The 23,467-nt window shown below is 35.4% G+C and overlaps 1 protein-coding gene across 6 annotated transcripts in view; it reads left to right on the top strand.

Moving 5' to 3' along the window:
* Positions 1 to 23,467, top strand: part of LOC576882 (rho guanine nucleotide exchange factor 12) — a 114,976-nt gene that overhangs the window by 27,048 nt on the left and 64,461 nt on the right. For 4 of the 6 annotated variants that reach the window (XM_030978108.1, XM_030978109.1, XM_030978106.1 and 1 more), the window contains exons 5-10: positions 4,438 to 4,566; positions 10,126 to 10,257; positions 11,227 to 11,265; positions 15,834 to 16,049; positions 16,551 to 16,682; positions 17,286 to 17,480. In XM_030978108.1, the coding sequence (XP_030833968.1) occupies positions 4,438 to 4,566; positions 10,126 to 10,257; positions 11,227 to 11,265; positions 15,834 to 16,049; positions 16,551 to 16,682; positions 17,286 to 17,480 (843 nt within the window). The remainder of the gene's footprint in view (positions 1 to 4,437; positions 4,567 to 10,125; positions 10,258 to 11,226; positions 11,266 to 15,833; positions 16,050 to 16,550; positions 16,683 to 17,285; positions 17,481 to 23,467) is intronic. The other 2 variants (XM_030978104.1, XM_030978105.1) reach the window with 2 other exon arrangements.

Genomic DNA, 23,467 nt, shown 5'->3' with positions numbered 1-23,467 from the left:
TCGGCGAAGAGAATGTCATAAGTGTATTGTGCGATTCCTATTATGTATCTGAAAGATATAGAAAAAGATTATTATCAATATTGCCTGATTGGCATTTGCCGTTTGCTGCTGTGTTGTTTACTCTCTTTTGCCATTAATTTTGTTTTAACGGTTTATATTTTGTTGCGATGTTCATTAAAAAAAATTTGAATAAATAAAGATAGTTTACAATATCAAGTGTGAATGAGGCTAAAAGCAGGCAAACCCTATGCACTCTCATTATTTGTAAAGTGGTCTACATTGGTGCCAAAAGGGTAATAACCCTGTTCAACCCTTATCTAACCCAAACCTAACCCTAATCACAGGATTTATGAGTTAACGCCCTTTTGGCTCTCTGAAGAGTTACTTCTCGGAAGGTATTAACACTGTATTAAATGACATGAGTTAATGACCCTCTGCCTGTAAGAGTACAATATTACTTCTGTACCTTTTTGTAGCATTGGATGAAAGTTTGTACACCTGGGTGGAAAGAGGTTAATTGACTGTCAACACTGGATGTGGCAAGTCAAATGGCCTGTTCAGATTGTAGGGAATCAATGCAAAATGCGTTTAAAAGAAACGCATAAAGAATCATCGTATAGTAAAGGAGCGTACAGACTAGAGAAGAACATCGTGTACACAAGAAACGTTGTATAAAGAAACTAGTTTTGAAGAGGTCAGTTCATATGACAGCTAGTCAATCATCAGTTACGCGCTCATGATAAAACCCTGCACAATTACGAGATTTTTGTATGATACAGTCAAACCTGTCTATAGTGACCACCCATGGGAAACACAAAAAGTGGTCTTTCAGAGCTGCCAACTAGTACGGATTTTCCGTAATTGGTACGGAAATTAACGACCATTACGGAATGTTGTCTCAAATTACGGATTTAAAAATTTTTTTTTTTTTTTTTTTTTTTTTTTTTTTTTTTTTTTTTTTTTTTTTAATGAATTAAATATGATTTATCGTAGCGAGTGCTGTGAATAGGAGCCATTTTTCATGATAAACTGTGTTGTGATGACCTGAAATTCAATACTTAACATCTTTGTGTGAGTAAAATCACCAAAAATTTCAGATAATCATGCGTCCGCGCAGGGTTGGCGTGTCGTTTTTTTAGATTCATAGCGCCGCATAAGAAATTACTGATTTATACCCCAAATTACTGATTTTGAGCCTTGTGATTACTGATTTTCTGTTCTGGAGGTTGGAAGCTCTGGTCTTTATAGACAGGTTCCTTTTATAGTACATGTTTCAATGAGAAACCATTTTCAAAGGATATTTTAAAAAAATGTGGTCTTTGTAGACAGGTGATCACTATATATAAAGCAGGTTTGACTGTATAACGTTCAAATTGAACGGGCTTCTGATTCGTAAATGAGTTTTCATTTGAAACGTTGCTCAAACAAGTGCTTTGCTGCTATATGATGTTTCATGATGAATATTCTCGCATTCAGTGTTGCCAACTCTCAACTTGTTCACACATCTACTGGCTGCAGTGTTAGAGAGGCAAATACAAATTTTAAAAACATTAAGCAAAAACTCTGGAATTGTGTGCTAAATCACTTTTTTTTTTAAAGTTTTCATTTGCAGGAAGGGTAAAAATTGTCATTAAAATCAAGAATTTGACTTATTGGTCCATTCCAAGCATTAGGCAATAACATTTCCAGAGAATTATCAATTTTTGATAAGGGATATAATAGACACTTATTAAAAATCTACAAATTAATTATGTGATTTACAATTAATATATTCATCCAATTTATGAAATATTGAATTTTATATAGATTTGTTATAGAGTGACATCATACAGTGTAGGTCACTTTTTGGTCATTTTGTAACAAAGATATTGACAATTCAATCTTTTATAATTTTGATGAATGGTTGATGGGGAACTCAACTGTTATGAAAATGCTTCATATTATTTTATATATCATTAATTCATAGATTTTTATTATAATAACTAATATATTTTTTAGATTGGAAAATTCTCTGTCATTTGATAAATTAATGCTTGGAATGAACAGTTATTATATAGTCATGCTCTCATACATTTACATTTATGTATGCATCCATATAAAACATCTAAACAGTTCATCTGCTAAGGAGTGGAAGGTTGTTAATTCTGCATAAAATAATTGGAGTTCACCTCTTTCTAGCTCTCAGTGCACAAGATACCAATGACATGCAATCTTTTAAAAGCTGAAACATTCAAGAATTCTGGGCAGTGTCTCATGAAACTGTCATAAAGTACAAGTTCACTGACATCCCATTTAAATGCGTGTATTAAGTTAAGCACAGGTTTCAATGGGATGTCGGTGAACTTTGTACTTATGATGGTTTGGTGAAACGCTGCCTTTCTCTCTGATGTGTATATGCTTTCTGCTACTTGTTTGTGTGAAATAAAATTATACGAATTAATGCCCTTCTGGCTCCAAACAGATTATTTAGAGAATGAAATCATACCTTTGATTATTAAAAATGTGAATTTGATGTTTTAAAATATGTTGTTACTTCATTACAGGTATTTATCTATTGTTCCATGTGCAACTGTTCATTACGATGATTGCATTAAAACAAAAAATCTTTTCCTTTTGTTAAATGTTAAATATCCTCTCCATTTTAATGATTGTATTATGAAATCTTTCTACCTTGCTAATTGTTTAACATTCTCTCTATTTTGATTATTCATATTTCAAAGTTGTTATCCATGTGGTTTTTATTGCATATTTCTGTTATTTTTCAGTTATTTATTCTGGTCAGTAAGGTTCGTTTTTTTATATATATATATATATATATATCTTTTACAAATGGCAGTTAAATACGAGTCATGTCATCCTTTTATACCCGAGTGGTATTCTGAAAATAATTTTCTCTTTTACGTTAGTAAAACAATGTCAATTGTCATAACAAAGAGAAAAGGAAGACAAGTCATCTAGGTCAATAGCTGCGCAAAGCTGTCTGCGTTCACGTAAGTCAAAAGAGACACCTGCGCAAGTAACCAATGGTTATTGTTGATATTTACCTTCATTGCTTGTTATGACAATAAACATAATTTTCAGTAACCTAAAAGATTACATCCTTTTCAGAATACAGCCCCTGTTATCTGTTACCTCTAATCCCATTACAGTTCTCCTTTTATCCCTGTTTTATTACCTTTTTATTATTATTATTATTTTCCACCCCTTTTTATTTGGCTGTGAAACCGCTTATCAGACGCAAATCGAGTCTGCAAAAGAAACGGTCCCAGAGTCTTGTATTCTCGGGCCCCCAAGTCCGCCTCCGTCAAAAAGAGAGTATGGCAAAAACGCAAGAAGATTATCACTGTTGAATCCATCAACGTTTTCAGAATACACACTCCTTATTTCATCAGTTTTCTTTTTAGCTCTCTTTTATTACTTCCTTATTATTATTTTCCGCCCTTTTAATTATTTTTATTTGGCTCTGAAACTGTTAGTGGGCCTCGCCGTTCAGCAGACGCAAATCGAGTCTGCACAAGAAACGGTCCCAGAGTCTCACGAACCTCGCGGCCCCCAAGTCCCCCTCCGTCAAAAAGAGAGCATGGCATAAACGCAAGAAAAGTATCGATGTTGATTCCATCGACGTAAGTAAACGGAAGAAAACAGAAAAGAACAATTTGTCGTTCTTGTTTTTGCATCGCTCTCAGCTTGCCATTTTGCTGTTCATAAGCTTTCTCTTTGCTTCAAAATTCTTTAAAAAAAGATTTCTTTTTGAAAGTATGGTCGACTTATTGCGTAAATTGCATGATTTTATGCCACTCTCAAATTTGTCGAAATTTGGGTCTCTTTTTTTGATGTCATGCATTCATTTTTTCTTTATGTTTCTTGTTATTTTGATGGAGATTTGTCTGTTTTTGTAAAAAGATTTTGTTCCTGATCATCTGTTTGTTGTATGCATCTTGATGTTTGCATTGGATGTTTGAAAGCTTTTAGAAAATATAAAAGGGAAAGATTTGGCATAAATGAACAAAAGAATACCAAGTTTGATTTGATTCTGGACTTTTGATGGGGGAAAAAAAGGACAAATAAAATTTGAATGTTCTAGACATAAACATCACATGATTTTCTGCAATCTATGCAAAGTCAAAATAAAGCTTTGAATCTGGTTAAGAGAGGGAGCAGAAAAGAATGACAAAAAAAAGCTAACAAAGCCAAATACCGGTAGAAAAAGAAAAAAAAGTAGTGTCTTCTTTCCAAAGACTGCATCTAGAAGCTCTTCATGCCACCAATTGCCTGACTTTCGGTATGTTTCGTGAACTTTTTCTTCATTTTTTTCTACGTGTGTCAATTTTTCACATTCCTTCTTTCTTTCTCTCCTTTTACTTTTGCTTGTTAATTTTCAAATTTTTGCATCCATTTCATATTTTCCCCTTCTCCTGCACTGCTGATCGCCTGCAGCACACAGAAAATGAGTACTCGAATAATCCGTCTGAAAAACTTCTGAAGGACATAAATGGAATTAAAACGAGAATAAGCGTACTAGAGAAGCAGCTGCAGAAGGCTGCAAATAACATGATACAGAACAAGGTAAGTTGTAGATATTAATTAAACTCCTCAAAAATGGTCTGCAATTGATATCTTCTTAGCAACTATATTATCATACTTGACGTTAATATCATTGAAAAGCCCATTTATTCCCCTTTACAATAGAAAAGTCAGTTGTATTTTTATCAAAAAAACTATAAAAAAAAAAAATGGTGATAATAGTCAAAATTTACTGATTGCCATAAAACACTAATCAACAACAACAAATCCCAATTTGTTATTGTCACTGACGATTTCTTCATTCATTTGGAGGATAGATTGTTTTTTTAATGACGCTGAGGTCGTCATTGTTGACAATAACAATGCATTTTGCACAATCATATACATGATTACATAGTCATTACAAATGGGCATCATTGTAAAGAGGAATACACAGGCTTTTCAATCATACCAATATCAAGTAAGATATTAATGCCCAAACTTGAATTGCAGAACATTTTTTTGAGGAGTTTAGTTGGATTAAAAGGCTAAGTCTCTCAATATCGAAACCAGTTGGGAAAACAAATGAAAAAATAGACCTGTGATATGTTTCAATTTGGAACCAAAGTTTGCTGACTTTTGGCTAGTCTTGAGAATTTCTAACTTGTCCCTGCATTGATCAAAGTATTTACATAGTAATTTAAAACTATTTTGCATCACCAAAATTTATTTGTACTTACTAGAGCAAATTAAATTCCCATCTTGGTACATAACTTGAGAGAGAAAACTAAAAAGGATTAGGCATTTAGTGTTGCGTGTATTTTAGAAAGCAGTATTGTGTCCCAGAAAACATTCTGAACCCTGCTGGAATATATCTTATTTAAATTGTAAGCTCTTTCTTAAGCTTCAGATTAGCATAGAGAAAATGGAATATCTTTGATATATAATTTAATCTTTCAAAGCTTAAGTAGTCAGGCGAAATGTCATGTATAAATCTGCTAACACTGTTGAGAATTATATATGCAGGAAAGGAACAAAAATATACATGTGCCGGTAAATCTCGGATAGATTAGAAAGAAAGAAAAAGCTATAAAAAGTTGCAAAATGTATAAAAAAAATATTTTTAGTCGCTCTTTCAAATTTGGTAATCACTTGCTGTAAAATGTACTACATGTATGTTGTAATCTGTATTAAACCTAATAGCTTCGTGTAAATATGTATATCCGCCAATGTAAAAAAAAAAGTTGTTTGCGGTAGCTCTTTTGGGATTTAGTTTAGATAAATGTTAGAGCGATATTCTTAAGGTGATGTTTAATAACTTTTAGCAAGAGTTCTTGAGGAGATTTACAGAGCTAAATATCTAACTGCTCCCATGTATTTAATTAACTGTTGTATCCGGATTATCCAAATAGATAGATAGATTTACGCGTAAGATTTACGCGTATTGGAAGCAAATTTTTCTTGAAAAGAATAGCAATTTTTGTATTGATTTCCCCATTTATTCAGCCAGAATCCCCCCCCCCCCCTTCTTAGTAGAATTTCACTGAGTTTTTTCATCAAAGTATCTCCAGTCATGCTTCATATACTTTTTTCCCCTTAAATCTTCAATCATACTTTGTATAGATAAAAATCATACCAATTCATCCAAACTTTTCATAAATCACCAGTTTAAAGAGATCGTTTTATCATTCAACATAACTTGTTCAATTTGTATTCATTTACTTATTTTTGTGTGTTGCTTTTCATGTTGTTGTAGTGAAGTTATTGTCTATTTTATTTCCTTTAAATTAACAACATTTTCATTAGGTTTCCTTATTCCTTTGTTGTAGTGTAGTTATTTTCTATTTTATTTCCTTTAAATTAACAACATTTTCATTAGGTTTCCTTATTCCTTTGTTCATCGAAAGTGAAATGTTAGCTACTTATTAAAAAGAATAAAGTTATTTCAATACCCCATTGTACATTCCATAGATATGATGTTCAGATTACGTCATTTTTCAATGTCATGATCACACATTTCAATAGATGACACATAAGGCTATTGAAATTACCTTAGGGTTTTATTTTTTATTTTTAAGTAGTTACCATCTTGTTTGTTGTTGCTTTGTTTTTTTTGTTTTTTTGTTGTTGTTGATTTTTCTTAACATTGGGTTACGATTGATGTTGTGTAAAGTTAATTAAATTAAAGAAATTAATGAAATGATTGTTGATTTGTACAAATAACTGCAATGCATCATGTACACAAATCACATTTGGTATATTGATGTTAATATATCAGTAGTTCTTCAGTAGCTTGGGGGGGGGCTATTTAGGATGTGTACAAATTCAAATGACAAGATCGTTGTGAAAATTAACTGTGGTTATACAAAATAATGGTGAAAATTAGAAAGAAAAAAACAACTGTTATTTAGTTCTTGGATAATACCCTTTATGCAATAGACATGAGTGGTTGTCAATGTAATAAATGTAATTAATTGCTAACAGAACTCTGATCAAATTCATTACTTAAATTATAGATTAAAATTACTGTCAGGCAGTACATGTTTATGGGATGCAAGTGTTCCTAGCTCCATAATAGCTGTAATATATGTAGCAGTTAACTTACCCCTATATATAATAGTGATAATAAGAGAAATATGGGATAGAGATGTGCTTGAATGCATGGTTGATCATTTGTGTCTAAATTAGGAGTTTGACTGTAACGGTCCATCTCGTTTAGAGATGATGAGAGAAGGCGTGTCCTCATCAGCTCAAGATTGCCAGATAGCCCGCTATTTCAGTTTTGGGAAATAATCCTGAAGTTACAAATCGCGCCTTCATCAGCTCAAGACTTGACCTCGAAACTTGAAACTCGAGCTCGAGAAATTAGCACAAGATATTTTGCTAAGCATTCGCGTATAGTGTGAGTCCTTGGGCTGGTGAAGACGCACTGGACAAATGGCCGGATATTTTGCAAACTAGCCCAAGATATCTTGGGATCATTAATCTCGACCAAATATCCCCCTAATTGCAACTACGCGCTGATGAAGATGCAAATTAACTGGATAATTTGGGATCGGGATAGTTAAAAAAGCGGGGTATTTGCCAATCTCGAGCTGATGGAGACGGGCCAAGAGGGAGGGGAGGGACAGGTTAGGGATAGCGGGACAAGGCTGGGAGAAAGTGTAATAATAGTAGCCGGTATACAATTAAATGCACTGGAGGCTCATGTAGTGTGACAATGCCTGTATAGTTATTATAATTACAGAGTTTGGCTGGAATGGTTTATCTCATCTCATGTAAGAATGATTGGGGGTGGGAGGGGGGGGGGGGACAGGTTTGGGAGGGGTATAAGGATGATGAAAAGTGTAATAATAGTAGCTTGCGTACAATTAAATGCACTGGGGCTCATGCAGTGTGACAATGTCTGTGTAGCTATTATTTAGATTTAGATTTTGGGTGGAATATCTTATCTCATGTAAAAATGATGATAGAGGTTGTTGGGGTGAAGGGGGAGGGGGGGGGGGGCTGCAGGTTAGGGAGGGGCTTCAGGATGAAGGAAAGTGTAATAATAATAGGTATCATTCAAAATGCACTGGGGCTCAATGTGATAATATCTGTATAGCTGTTATATAAAGTTTGGCTGGAACGTCTCATCTCATGTAAGAATGATTGGGGGAAACATGTAATGATAACTGAGACAAATATGAATAATTCATATTCAGAAATAAACAGAGCCGATGAACAGCCACTTTATTGCAAATTGCAAGAGTTAAAATACAAACATGCCCAAAGTATGACATTTTAGAGCCTGAGAAACATTTCGATCGTCAAACTTTCAAAGGCATTTACGAGCAAGGTGAACTTCACCTGGTAGAAAGTCATGACAATGATAGAAGTCGCATCCTTGTCCTTCATATGTTATGAGTCATGGTAGAGGTATGTCATTTTCCAAATGTCACAAAGTATGGACCCTCCACCCAGTGACTCTTAGCATAGGTCAGGCAAGCTAGTCTCTCACATGCAGACAAACAGATCATTAAAGACAAGATCTCTGTGTAGAACACTGTCTCTTTTTGAGTTCAGGCCCCTATCATATAAGGAGTTGCGATTCATATCAACCGCAACTTGAAACCAATGGCAACTTTTTAAAGTAGATACGAGTTATCTAGTTTGTGATTGATTGGAGGATTTTTTATTTATCTGGATTATCTGCAATTATTTTTAAGACAGGATCTTGGTAGGGAATAGAAATTAAGAGCATACAACTAGACTTAATTGAAAATTAACTAGACATTAAATGAACTTCAGACCAAATGGAGATCCAAAACAAGTTTGATCTGCTAACCAGTTTGGTAGATAAAGTGTAATAGCTGAGAAATAAGCAAAGACAGATTGAGGTATTTGTATATTTTTTATAATACTTTTGTCAAGGACAAAATGAATAGGGTAACCAAAAATGTGTAAACTGTTATAAGCTGAAGCAGAAACAATCTTACCATTTTTTTTTGTTGATGTTTAGTGTGCATTGTAGAACTCCATATTAAGTGTCCCCAACTTACAGAACATGGAAAGTCTGCATGTGTAGACTGGGTGCTGAGAACACTAAACCATGAATTGTCTATCTCCCATGATGCATTACTGCATAGAGAGAGAGGTCATAGTGTCGCCATTATGTAGTCAATTCGAAGAGGTCGTGTGACCTTTTCAGACGCTGTAGTTTGTGTAGAATCATGCAGCGTAGTTGTTTGTACTTCCAGAATTTTCATTGTACATTGCATTCACAGCTTCTAAAATGTCTTGTAGTATGTCTTTAATATTTCTTGTGCATTTGCTTTTATGGTCTTGAGCTTTGTTAGTGAGATTTCTTGTGCTTAATTTAGTTCAAGTCTATGTTTCATAATGCTGAATCTGAAGCACACATGTTATAATGTCAGGCAATTGTTCGACATATATGCTTTGGTGACAATTGCTTGTTGATCAATTACATGAACATAAATGACTTCAACCTTGGACCATCACCATACAGAACCCTATCACTAACTATCAACCTAACCATAACCTTAGCATAACCCTCACCCTAAATCCAAACATAACCCTATACCTAAACTTAAACTTAATTCCTAACTCTACCCCTTCCCCTACCCATAACCCTAACTCTAATCATATCTCTAATTCTAAAGCTAAACATTTTTAGAAGAAAAATGTTACATTTCCTTGACTTGATATCTGTAATATTAAAGAGACATCACTTTGACCCATTATAACAATCAACAAAGTTGGATTAGGAGAAAATGCTTGATAAGCTTACAAATTTCAGTTTTGTAAAAGAATTTTTACCCACTTTTTATAAATATTCTTAAGTCATTGATCAATATGATTTAAAGCGATTTTATCATGAATGTACCCTTGTTGAATGTGTTGAAATGCACTACTACATTTAGGGTTTGGTTCCAAGATCTCTAAGCCCTATCTTGTAAAAAGTTGCAATTGATTTGAATCGATGGCAATTCAAATCAATCGCAACTGTGTAGTTTGTGATTGATTGGAGGACTTGCAATGGATTCAAATCAGTCGCTACTCTCTATAAGAAGTCAGGCCTAGCTTATGTGATGTTTATGAATGTTTGTTTCATATTCCTAGGCTGGTGGAAGCAACAATCAGCAATCGTCCTTACCAGTGCATCCCTCAGGATACAGCGTCCCTGAGGGCCACACCACAGCAGCTTATGATCACACGAATATGAACGAAGAGTTACAAAATATACCAGAAGAGGTAATGTACATTGTAGGGATAATGTGGGGTGGGGGGGGGGGGGGGGGGGGGGGGGTTAAAAACACATCAAAAGTGAAAAATTAAATAGATGAATTATAAATCAAGGGAAAGCTATAATCCTTAGATTACGATAGCATCAATTATATGCTATTTTCGTGTCTGTCAGAGGAGTAACAGCTCCCTGAAAACTCAAAAATCTGAAACTTTGTAAATCGGAAGTTGTTGACCTAAAAACTGGCTATTGACTTGACATTATCTTATGTGGAGTTCACATATTCACAATGACCTAGCATTAATAAGCACTGTTCATCACCTCGACTATTAAGGCAAGCCATTCAGGTTCACATGTAATGTCGCCATCGTAACTGCGGCCACTTTTGACCCCTGTTGACTCGTAATTTGGAGGGGTGCAGAATACGAGGTTTTATTTTGCTTTTGTCCAATACTGAAAGGGGAAATGTTTGTATTCTCCATTCTATCAGCTTTTTATTGATATCAAGTTGTATTTTCATCAGATAGGGTCTTTAATTTAAGAAGGTGACTGATAGGAGAGAGAGAGAGAGATAGAGGGTTATCATATCAGTTATGATATAGTGGTGCTAGCTTTTAGATTCTGATCTATGTTTGAATGTTTGCGAACTTGTAGTTTTTTCTATTTTCTAGATGTTTTTAGAGATTTATAAATATCTGGTGCAAATAACTTGTAGTAATGTGCCTCTGCTGCTTAAATTTAGTTTGTTAGATGTTTGTATTTTTATTTGATTTTAATTTTTTTTTTAATTGTTGTTGTCAACTTTGATTAATTGAAAATTCATTAGAAATTGTGCTTTGTTTTTTAAGGAGGGGAAAATATTGTGCCGCATGTTCACTTTGCATGTTTAGAAATATTGCATGCTCTAGTGGCGCATTCTTTGATTTTTCTCTCTCTCACATTTGAATTTTGGCGTTCATTTCTCATTTCCCGTACAGAGGAGGAATGAAAAAGCTGCTGATGTGAAACGGTCTTGGGTTAGTTCTTGTTATGTCGCTACCTTCTTTTGCCTAGCTCCTTCCTCACGTTGCTGTGAAATTCACTTAACACATCCCACTGCAACACTGCAATTTTTCTCTCTAAAAGGATGGTTTCCAATGTGCATCTTGCAAAGATGGCAGTGATTTTTGAATGAATCATCACTACCATCGAGCATGCGAGGAGAAGGAGTTGTTGCATATGTTTCCACAGCCACGATATTTTATTGCACACCCCTTTTTTTGGGCACAGCCCTTCTAAACTTCCTTGAAAAGAGGTTTTGCACCCTGCAATAAGATACTCTGCTCTATTATATATATTTAGTTTAGAAATGTGTGTAGCAGTGAGGATTAGCCTCGTAGGTTTGCTGTGCTTTATAATTATGATGAATCACGAACTTGTATCTTTCTGCGTGCCTGTCTTTCCTTTTTCTCTTTTTCTTTTTCTTTTTCTGTCTTGCGTGTATGTCTGTTTGGTTCATTCCTTTAGGTTTGGTTTAGTTGTTAGTTTACCTGTCAGCATCTTTTCATATTTCAGCCTCTCCCTTTTCTCTCTTTTCTGCTCTCCCTTTACTCATTGTTTCTGTCTGTCTGTCTGCCTGTTGACTGACTGTCTGTTTCTCTCTGTCTCTACTTTTAACTCTGTTTCTCTTTGTTTTCTGTTGTCTCTATTTCTCTTTGCTTTTGTCCCTCTCTTTTTTTTCCTTTCTGCTTCTGTCTCTCTGTTTCTGTACATCTCTCTCTCTCTCTCTCTCTCTCTGTCTCTCTGTCCCCCTCTATCTTTGTTTCTGGAGGTCTCTCTTTCTAAGTTGTTTCTTGACTCTTTCTTCTCCTTTTCCTTAAAGGTACCACGTCCCTTTTGCAGCCAACCTCAAAATCTGTAGAACTTTGCAGGAATTATGAATATGTCATGTATGTCCTATCTGTGAAATTTAAACGTTAGCAGTGTCCTCATATTCAAATTATGCAAGGAAACTCGTTTACTTGCTAGACTTCACTGTCAGACACTAATCAGTGACTGACTGGCTTGTTTCTCCTTTGGTAATACATGAAAAGAGTTGTAAATGGTACATGAGCATTTGTCTACATCAATAACCCACTTCTTGGGATGGCCAAGATTAAACTGATTGAATCTTTGCGCAGCATAAAACGTATGACCATTCGGTACAATAATTGTCTGAAAATCAAGACTATTACTTTTGGGCTCTATAGCCCTAAAGTGGATTTGACAACTAATAGTCGTTATTTTCAAGCCCCACCTTTTTTAGGGAAGTTCTAAATTAGTATTATCTCTTAAATGCAGTTGGAATTTAACTTTTTCATTTTTTTGGCCTGCAAATAGGACATAGTACCTTTAAGACATCTCCTTTCTTTTGTTTTGTCTGGTTGTCTCTTTCACTGCTTCTCTCTCTCTCTGTATATATATATATATATATATATATATCTCTCTCAATCTCAATTTCTCAATCTCTCTCTTTCACTGGTGTCGGGCAAAACATCAAGTCAAGTCACAAGCTTTGTCGGCTAATGCACTGTTCCCCCAATAAACAGGCAAATGAGATTGAATTTAGGACGAATCACACATTTTCTCCCTACAATCAGACTTCATAGAGAGCCGATCATTTTTTGAGTGATCATCTGATCTGCTTTGCTCAATGAAATTCTCTGCAAATGAAACTGACAAATGACAGTGATTACATATGTCTGCAGATGCAGGTCTGTTTATTTCCATTTTACTCAGTGTTACTCTGTCTTACAGGAACAATGTGTCCATGAAAATGTTGGGTACATGTATTTTGTTAGTGCCTTTGGGGCTTTTAAAGCTTTGAATATTCAATAACGATGAGGTGATTACTTATTAGGGAATATAGGAATCCTAATTTGTTTGATATCAGACTTTATACTGATCAAATACAAAGAGAGTGGAATATTCTATACTGCTATTTTTCATTAGTACCACAGGCAGATAATCATGAATGTCCCCCCCCCCCCCTCCTCCACAAAAAAGGGTGTAAGGGGCTCTTTTTTTGCAGGTGCATTTGAGATAAAATTGTATTTTTCCCTCTTTGGTTGCAGTTTGTTCTCCATTTATGGTCTTTTTTCATTCCTCCTGAGCTTTAGTGCTTAACCATTTTTATGCTGTGGCCAAAACAAAGCAAAACAAACAACAATAACCAACAAAAAAATATATATAAAAACTGCCTCAACCCTCACCATTATCGCTATCTCTGACGACGACAACAACATCGATATTGTGATGATGACAAAAAAAACAACAACGACCTGTCTCCTTAGCTGATATATTCATATTTTCTGTCCCCCTTCTTTTTTCTTCCTTGAATAGATACATTTATCTTCAGCAGTGATACCTGAATTTTGTATATTTACTTCATTTCAAGCCATTGGCTATGAGAACAGGGTGTTCTTTATGTTAAAGGTAAAGACCAGTTATGGTCATGCGATTGCATTGTGAAAGAAACATTGTGGAATCGATCAGAAAAGGTTGATCATCTAGCATCTAGCATCTGCAAGGTTCTGGAATCATCAAAATGATAAGAAATTTGGCCCATTCTTTGTAAAGTTACAAGCACTATACACAGAAAGATGTATATGGGACTACCCTATATCTCTCACAGACCATGAGAGAAACAAATTTACCTAATATATGAATTAGTAGGTGGTTTCCCGGCAAATCTTTTATCATCATGTATTAGTCAAAACATATTCTTTCACATGATTGGTAATGAGAGCTTCCATTTCATTTTTTGAAATTGGGGCGTTTCCAATACTGGTCTTTACCTTTAAACCTAGTGGAATGAGTACATTAAGCAGTCAGTGGGGTAACAAAAATATAATACTCCAAATTTATCCCGTCATTTATTTTTTTATAAATGGAGCATCTGTGCTCTGAGGACAGTCGTTACAATCTGTGAGAGTGTCGAACAAAACTGTCCAAAGTGACACCTTTTAAAATGGGATCTTCTCGCTGCAATTGCCCAACAATAATTGCTCTGCAAATTCAGGTTTCTGAGACAAAAACAAATATAATCCATACCTTTAAACTATCCTTCAAAAAGTGCATGCTGATCTCCTAAAAGAAATGTTAGTTGCTGTATATAGTCTTTCTTTACATGTGAAAACCTAATTTTTTTGAAATATAGGATTTTGCTATTTCTTAAAGACCAAGGATGCTGCTTTCACTTAATTTGATCACCATGATAACAGCAATTTTGTTATTGCCCAAGGATATACATGGACAGTAAATGCTGAAGCTTATGTAACAGATTTTAACAATATATCACAACTTCTGTAACTTATCACCATTAAATGTAATCCTAAGGAGTGCAACCAGACTTTTTCCCAACTTGATGTGTAAAATATCTTTCTCCAAAAAAGAAAAAGAAATAGGTTCATATTGTTCTGCCTTTTTTGCATATTTTCATTAACTTGCCTAACAATTAGCATGCTGTATGTTCTTGTTTTGTGATATCTTGTCTCTTTCAATCTGCATGGGCATATATCCAAACAGGATTAGAAGTTTAAAATTTATTTAACATTCTAATAAATGTGTATACAGTAGGCTTACGGTTGCACCATGTAAGGGGGAGGATTGGGGATTTCTGAAACCATGCAAGCCGATAGTTATAAGCATCATTATAGTATGTTTGGTATATTTGGTATATTTCATATCACAACACACTGCAAAATTATTTAGTGTATTTAGCTTATGTACATACACTTGTGTGATGCACGAAACACGTTCATGTGCATCGATAAATTTGACTGCCTGTCTAGCAATATGCATTACAGTATGATAAAGTATGGATGAAATGATTACTTAATGACAGATAACACATTTTCTGTTGCTTGGTTACATCTCGATTACACGTTGCTAGGCAACTAGTGAAGCATGATTTTTATTAAACGAACAGACATTACACAAAAGCTTCAAATTTCTAACTGATATAAAGTGGCAGCAAGAACGGCAGTGAAACTCACACTTTTTCCTCATCCTTCATTGCAGAATGAAATTTGAGTGTGAAATATATTGAAAGGAGGACGAAAACAAGCCCCGGGTTAAAAGTGGTCAACGCCATTACAAGAATCACAAGCAGCTCCACAATATCACTCTCACAATAACAACAATAACAACAACTACTACAAGGACAGTTACAACAACAAAGCTCTTTTGCTTTCATATAATTATTCAAACCTCTGCAGAGACTGGAAGGAATATTTAGAGGGTTCAGTGACACAAAGACGTAACTCCATATCTTGCCAAAATGAGTATTTGATATCAAAATGTTCAGAAAATTGCGGGCTTTCCAGGAAACACAAAGACTTGACTCCACCCAACACCCCATTGAAGTCAATGGCTAGTGAAACATAGACTTAGCTCCTTAAGGCCCAAGTGGACCTCCAGCTTTAAACCACTTTTTCTCAAAATGGCCAAAATGGAGATGGGTCTATGTGTCACTGCCCTCTCAATATTTTGTCAACCAAAGCAACAGAAAAGCCTATAACAACAATATTTCTTCTCTTTCATGCAAACTTCTTTGCTGCTACAGCTACCACAAGGAATATCCCACCATAGACAGAGGAGTAGCCCTGAGACGTTCACCCGGATCAACAACCAATCCCCTACAGCAGGGGTCAAGAGGAACAACTCGGACGCTCAGGCCAAAGAAGCGGCCAGGCAGAAGGTCAGGGAGGGAAAGGTCAACGTGGTCGAACCCCTGTCCAGGGAGAAGAAACAGAGGAAAGACTTTGAGGCAATAGGAAGGGTAAGAATACAGTACAACTGTAGTGGTGGTTATTTTACCTGACTGCTAAGAGTTAGTAAGCAACTAGAGGACCGACAGCTTAAGGTCCTCTCCGAGAGACCTGGTACTAAGGATTAATGCCTTACCAAAGGGCACTAGCGCATCGCCTTGGTTTCTAATCCGGGTCGTAGAACTACAAGACCACTGCTCTACCAACTGAGCTATTGCGCCTCCTGTCAACAAAGACCACCAAAGGGAAAAACAAAATAACGGCCATTAGTGCCTGGTTTTTTGGAACATTCACTTTCACAGTAATAAACTTGAGAGAACAATTGAGGATTAGGGAGGTTAAAGTCGGTGTGGTTGAACCACTTTCCAGCGGCAAGAAACAAGCTACACAAGTATGCAATATGATGAAAATTTCCAAAGCTCTTTGGAAGCACATAGGGACGTTGTATCACAATGTAGCATGAGCTACGCCAGAATGCAATATTCATTTATTTGTCTTCTTTCTCCTATCAGACCAAGTCATTACCGGGAGAAGCGATGGATCCCGAGTTTGAAGATGGCGAGGCAGCTACCTCTAAGATGCTTGGCATGGAGTCTGTCACCCCTATGGAGGGAGTGGTAGAGGCCAGTATGATAGAATCAGATGTAAGTATAGCGGATTGTTCCATTGGATTGTAGGCGATAGTACAGTGTTTTTATTTGAGTAATGAATGTTAAAGGATGTATTGTAGGGAAGAGTGGAAGTAACTAGACCGAGAGGGAGACCCGGAATCAACTGGGAAGAGAATGTCAAGAACTGGATTGGACTAAAACAGCAAGAGTGCACCAGAATGGCAGAAGATAGAGTGAAATGTAGAGATGTTGCAATCAACCTCCAAACAGGGAGAAGATACTTGGAATGATAGATAGATAGAATGAATGTTAACAAATTGAGGTGCTTCAAATGCTAGCATTTTATCCTCACCATCATTATTGTCATCATCATCGACATTATCATCATATACAGTAGGCTTGTCGTTGCACCATGTGGGAGAGGGGGAGGATTGGGGAGTCCTGCAAAGGACTCTCAGTAATCTCAATCCTCCTTCTCTCTCACATGGTGCATCTGCAAGCCTACTGTATATCTACATCACCATGCAAGCCGATACTTATAAGCAGCATCTTTTATCATCATTATCGGCATCTATTTGACCTTCATCATTATGCCGAATAACTTTTAATTTGGTTTGATCATCTTTTCTCACCAAGCAGGCCAGAGTGACGACCGATTCCGCAGACATGCCTCAGTTCCAGATGGCCACCGTCGAGAGGATCGATTTGTTCAGCGCCCCTGCAGTCTCGGTGGTCGACTCACTTCACGCCCCTGGACCACCCCCTCAGGGTCAGGGCCAGATGAAAATCATGTGTATGGACGAAGACGACTTCCAGTCCGATACCGAACCGGTAAGATATCGTTGATAAATACGTGGTAAACAAAATGGATATTTATATAGCGCCGGTATCCGCCAGGCTCTGACGCTCATGGCGCTGTACATATTTCAATCACGAACATATCACTTTCTTAACTAAAGTAAAGGTAAACTAAAACAGCACAAATTATTATGCCACAATTAAAATTGTCATAATTAAATAGCACTGTTCAGAAAGATAAATATGTGGTAGACAGTACGCTTTGTTGACATGATCCTCACAAATGAAAAGAATTTTTCAGTGAAGTTTAGTTATCACATCCAAGGGATATTATGTCTATGGAAGAAGACAATCCGATATTGGGCAGGTATTAAAGATTACCATGGTTGATTATTAACGCTAGGCTTATACGCATAGTTTTTAACTACAAAAAAGTTGAAGTCGTTGACAGGGTTCTCTCAAATAGTTAGCATTTTTGCGGTCATGTTTGGTTATGTATGAAGAACATCATGTATATGGACAAGGCAAACTTTCGATCCAACAATGAACTGGCTGCCATCCATCCTTCATGTATGTCCTATATCTCCCCCTCTCTCTGTCTCTCTCTTTCTCTCTCTTTCTCTCTCTCTCTTTCTCTCTCTCTAGTCACGTAACCTCCAAATTATTTTTGTGTCTGTTTAAGCTCATGTTCAATCCACGTAGACTATTTGTTGCTCTTCACATTTAAACAAAACATATTTCAGGTCTTTTACTCATTTATTCCCTCCTTTATTCTCATACTTTATTCTTAGTCGTTTATGTGGTTGTTTGAGCTTTGCACTTTTTATGTTTCATCTCAAAAATCGTAGGTGCCTCCCGTGGCTCCGGAAGTAAGTCGAAATGCATCATTTATCCTAAAAGACAATTCTGCATTTTGCTCCAAGATTGATAGACAATTTCATGCTTCTGTCCTTGTTAAGAGCTTGATATGTGTGTTTGTGTTGTATTCATTATCTGTTGGTTTTGCTAAGAGTTCAAACCGTCCAATCACTTGAGGTATTGTGGGTCATGTGACTTGGTGATATTCAGTATCTTAGGCTGGGAGACAATTTCAAGTCAAAGATAATTTTAAGATAATTTTGAACCTTAATTTAAAGTGTTCCACTAGTAAGTAGAATGTAAAGGTTTATTTGGATATTTTCATCAGTACTAAAGAGATTTGTTATAAAGAAATATATTTTTACATTTTAATATTCTTATGATACATGGTAATATATATTCTATTACACTGATATAGGGAGACTTCAAATTCTCCAAAAGAAATATCCAAAATGAGACCACTAAAACATTACACTTTCGTTTTCTGGTGTGCAGTTCTTTTATTACAGTGGCTTTCAGATTACCTCATCCAAAATCAGGGGAATTCCCCATCTTTGCATGAGCGCAGATGTACTTTAATGATAAAGAAAAAAAAAAAATGAAAAAAAAATGAGAAGGACCACTATATGAAATACTGACCAAGCTTTTGATCAAAGCTTTGTATAAGAATCTAGCCATCCATGCACTGATATAAAAAATAAGTTACTTCAAGGACTTGACATTATCTCAAGAGGTTGTAGGTTTAGAATTATTTAAGATACCACCAACACAAGACCTTATCAGCAGAAAGGGCATTCATTCAAGACCGTCGCTCCATACACAGGAGTAGATGTAGGAGCCGGTAGGATGAGAGCATACAGTATTACATTGGAATGCTACAGAGAAAGAAGGATCCTTGCATTTGTATACTGTAGCTAATAACTTTGATAATATGATTTTAGAAAAGCATTCTAATCCCTATCAACACATTCAGGAGTCAGAAAACTTTCCATCTTATGCTAATTAAGAGAGACAAATGACGCGAAAATCTATGAAAGATTATTTAATTTAGCCTTGAGGTCTTTTTTCTTAACATAGGGGCTGGGTGTGCAGGGAAGGAGTATAGAAAAACAGTTAATAGATCTCTTCTACATTCTCATAAGGAATATTGTACCTTGTAGAAATAATCCTGATGGCAGCTATCATACAGCTAAACTGGGTTGTATATTGAAAGTGCAAGAATAAAATTTGTCTTTCAGCATAAATACACTTATACTTTGGGGTGAGGTTTCCTTTAACCCTTTTTTCCTTCAAAATTGGGTTAAATGAAAGAAGCTAGCCTGAGGTTTTTTCCTTTGTTAAATTTGATCTTAGACCTAGCATCAGGGTTAACTGAATAAGTAGAAAATGGAGCACAATATGCATAGCTATGGCCTTCTGGCTTTCGAAAGAGGATGTAGATGTTACCCTATACTGCTGATAAGGTCTTATGTCACTCTCTTGTATCATGTATAAGCTACACGTACATACGTCAGCATCACTACATCAAGAGGCACTGCTATACATTCTAAAAAAAGTCCACCAAATTTTATTCATTAAAGTGAAATAAACATCTGCCAAAATCATAGCTGACAAAGAAAAGGTCATATCCTGTTCTATTCTATGGCGGACAAGGTTTCAAAATCAACCTAGATATTACTTTTAAAACAACCTTGCATCATGTAGATGGGTCGATATACTGACATGATAGCAATCTACCCTTTAGCTGCAATGCTGCAATCTGTTTTTATTATACATTGTATTCCTGAAAGAATCATTAAATCTATACTTCTACATCTAAAATTCTGTGTAGATGCATTAAGGCTTATTGATTACATGTAGTATAAATCTGCAATATTACTTACCATGGCAATAAGCCTATGCTGTCGATGCGATGCGATATCAATTATTCATAAACAATCTTCACAGGGCTCAACACTAATGTGGGTTTTGCACAAGCAGTGTCCTTTATGAAGATCAAAATGATACATCTTTATTTCTTCCAAACCCTCCATAAATCATTAATAAATAGAAGAGATGAAAAGTGATACCCCATACCCTGAAATTTTTATCCCCGGAGACTACTACATGAAGTAGAGGTGTCACGGTCTAGTGGGAACGTCACTGGACTGTGAATCACATGGTTCGCGATTTGGTCTCGCTGTGGCACTGATATCCTTTGGCAAGATATTAATCTGCATTTGCCACTCTCCATCCAGGTGTAGTAAATGGGTACCCTGTAGGAAGAATTTCAATGAATGCTTGAGCGCCTACTCATGGTAGCTTGGCTAAAGGTGGGGTAATAATATGATTGCAGGACCCTATGGGAGAATAGTATCAATACTGATGAGGCTGCCCTGGGTAAACAAGACATGTTTGATATTATTATATATATTACCAGATGTATCTGGTTCCGGGGTCTGTGGTCACTGGTGAAGGCTCTTAACTCTCATATACGAGAGGTCCTGGGTTCAAATCTTGCTTGGTGCTTACACCCTAGGACAAGGTGTTTTACTCATATTTGTCCCTCTCGACTGAGGTGTATTAACATGATAAAACTGGGATAGTCACAATTGCAGGGCCCGTAGGAAGAACAGTATGAATACCAACGTGGCTATCCCGAGTTTAAAAAAAAACAATCAAATGAAATTATTGAATGAAACAGAGGCCTTAGTAATGGACCTCTGATACTTTGCTCCACGACATGAAAGAAAAAAAACTGGTTAACAATACAAGACGCTGCCCTTTAAATTTCATTTACAGCAAGCAAGACTTCTAAGAAGGGTATTTTCAATTTGACAAAATAAATGATAAATCCTGTTGTCAGATATAAACTAAGCTTATACATGTTCATGATATGATTGTATCCATTTGTTATTGTTTTCAATGTTAAGTTTGTTGCCTGTGTGTGTTGCGTTATGCAGCCTTCTCACTATTTATGTTGTATTCATCTTTTCCACTTTTCCTGAGCAAAATTCTATTAATTGACTTATTTTGAGTAGTGCCCCAAGGGTGAAGGTACTTTGGAGAAAAAAAGAAATTAGTTATATATTGATAGTGTGACAAATAGGAGAGTTATCCCTCACTATGTCACAATCCACTGAAAAAATTGCCAATTTGAGATTTGCATAGATGTAGTGATCTCATATTTCAAACATTCATAACTTTCTTATTATATAATGGTCCCTTTTATATCAAAATTCTGCAATTCTGTCTCTCTGATTTTTCTGCTTTCATTCAAATGAAATTATTACAAAGGTTGGATTGCTCTTTAAGAACACTGTAGACAATTTAACATACATTTAAAATAAAATTCTTAATATATATATGCAATTTAATTCATTTAATTGTACATTTTGTTAAAATGTAAGCTTAGCATAGATGTACATGTATATGCAATTAAATGGATGTGGTGAAAAGGGTAATCCTAATCTTATAATAATTTTAACATTCATGAGTAGCCAGGGGATTTCCATTTGTTTTTACTTGTACATTTAAGAAAATAGTGTGTACTGAGATGGGATTGAATATAATTTTTACATTTTTAGAATATTGCAGTTATCTTTAATTTGTGGACAATTTTTTTAAAAACTTTAAATATGAGGAACATGAGTTTATTTCTTTGAATTGAACTGTTTCAGAATGTAGAATGTGTATCTAGTAATTGTTAGGCACAAAGTAACAACTTAGTATCTAAAGGGCACTACTTTTTATTTTTATAATTTAATTGCCTTGTACTAACACATTCTTTTGTTTTGGTTACATTATTCAGACGTGTTACTTTTTATATATTTAGCACAGAATTAGGAGTTGAGTTTTTCCATTTGTTTTGCATCGTGGAGATTTTGTCAAATTCTAACCCTGGATTGTTTTGTAATTTTTTAAAAGTTTGACTGCTTCATTTCATGGAAGCATGCAATAAGTTTAATAGAATCCATGATTTTATTCTTGATAGCAATTGGAATTAATATTGTGCTATCTGTTGTAATATCTAAGTTTGATAGTTTTAGGTATTTTTAATTCTGAGGTTTCTTATAAAGATAATTTGGCATATTATTTTCAATCCAGACACCCCAATTTGGTACTGGCTCTAAAAGTTAGAGTGCTACAATGTACTTGTAAGACATGTGAATCTGATATCATTTGACGTTTCATGACGTGAAGCTGTGTTCATCCATTAAAAACTTTATGTACAGGGTGTATTTATGCTAAACCTTTATTTCTGGGGCAAAATCTATGCAATTTCTACTTCATATTGAGTTGTCCACACTTATTTTGTAGGGCCTTCTCGCAAAAGCTCAAACTATATACCGGTAGGCAACCATTTATATTGCAGCACATAGAATATTAACTTTCATTAAAAATTAATTACTTTCCATCTGTTATTGCTTTCTTGGCAATGATATCTGACTATTTAAAGCAAATCACTTTTTTTTCTGATAGCTATAAATTTTAGCTGGAAAAAATAGGATTTAAGATTAGACAATATCTATCGAGCATCACAAACTTTCTATATAACCATTTCTAAACTTAGCACAGTGTTTGATCAAATTAGAAGAAAATTTGATTGGTCTTTAGACTCTTTTAAAGCTAACATTTTTTGATGGTTTTAAAATTGTCTTGGTATAGAGGGGAATAAAAAGATGCTTAACAGCTAATGAAATACATGTATATTTCTTCACAAGTCTCAAAAGTTATGCTGCTAAAAGGGTACTAAATCAATCATTACAATCTTGAAAATGAGTGGAAACTGGGAAGCAAACTTCAGGTAAATTATCTGTTTATCCCTATTAATGCAGAGGCGGTGATGTACAAACAAGCAAATTTAACTTCTCTGAAATAGTATTTTTATTGCGTAATATATCCACTCTCCTTTTTATCGTTAGCATACGCACCAATGTGCAAAGGCTATCATACATGTATCTTGTGCAGGGTTCTCTTCTACGGGGGTTATCTGAAATAAATACGTATACTCTGCTATCAACTGCTCCGGTCTTTATTTTGTTAAAGATATAGGGTTAACATTTGGGATCGAAGCATCGTCTGAGGCAAGGGTTAGGCTTAGAGTGAGGGTGAGGGTGAGGGTGAAGGGTAGGGGTAGGGTGAGGGTTAGGGCTAGTAATTACGCTTGGTCCAGGGTTGAA

Source organism: Strongylocentrotus purpuratus, unplaced genomic scaffold (assembly GCF_000002235.5).
Source record: "Strongylocentrotus purpuratus isolate Spur 01 unplaced genomic scaffold, Spur_5.0 spur5_scaffold_1, whole genome shotgun sequence".
Taxonomy (NCBI): domain Eukaryota; kingdom Metazoa; phylum Echinodermata; class Echinoidea; order Camarodonta; family Strongylocentrotidae; genus Strongylocentrotus; species Strongylocentrotus purpuratus.
This window is presented reverse-complemented; position numbering and strand designations above follow the sequence as displayed.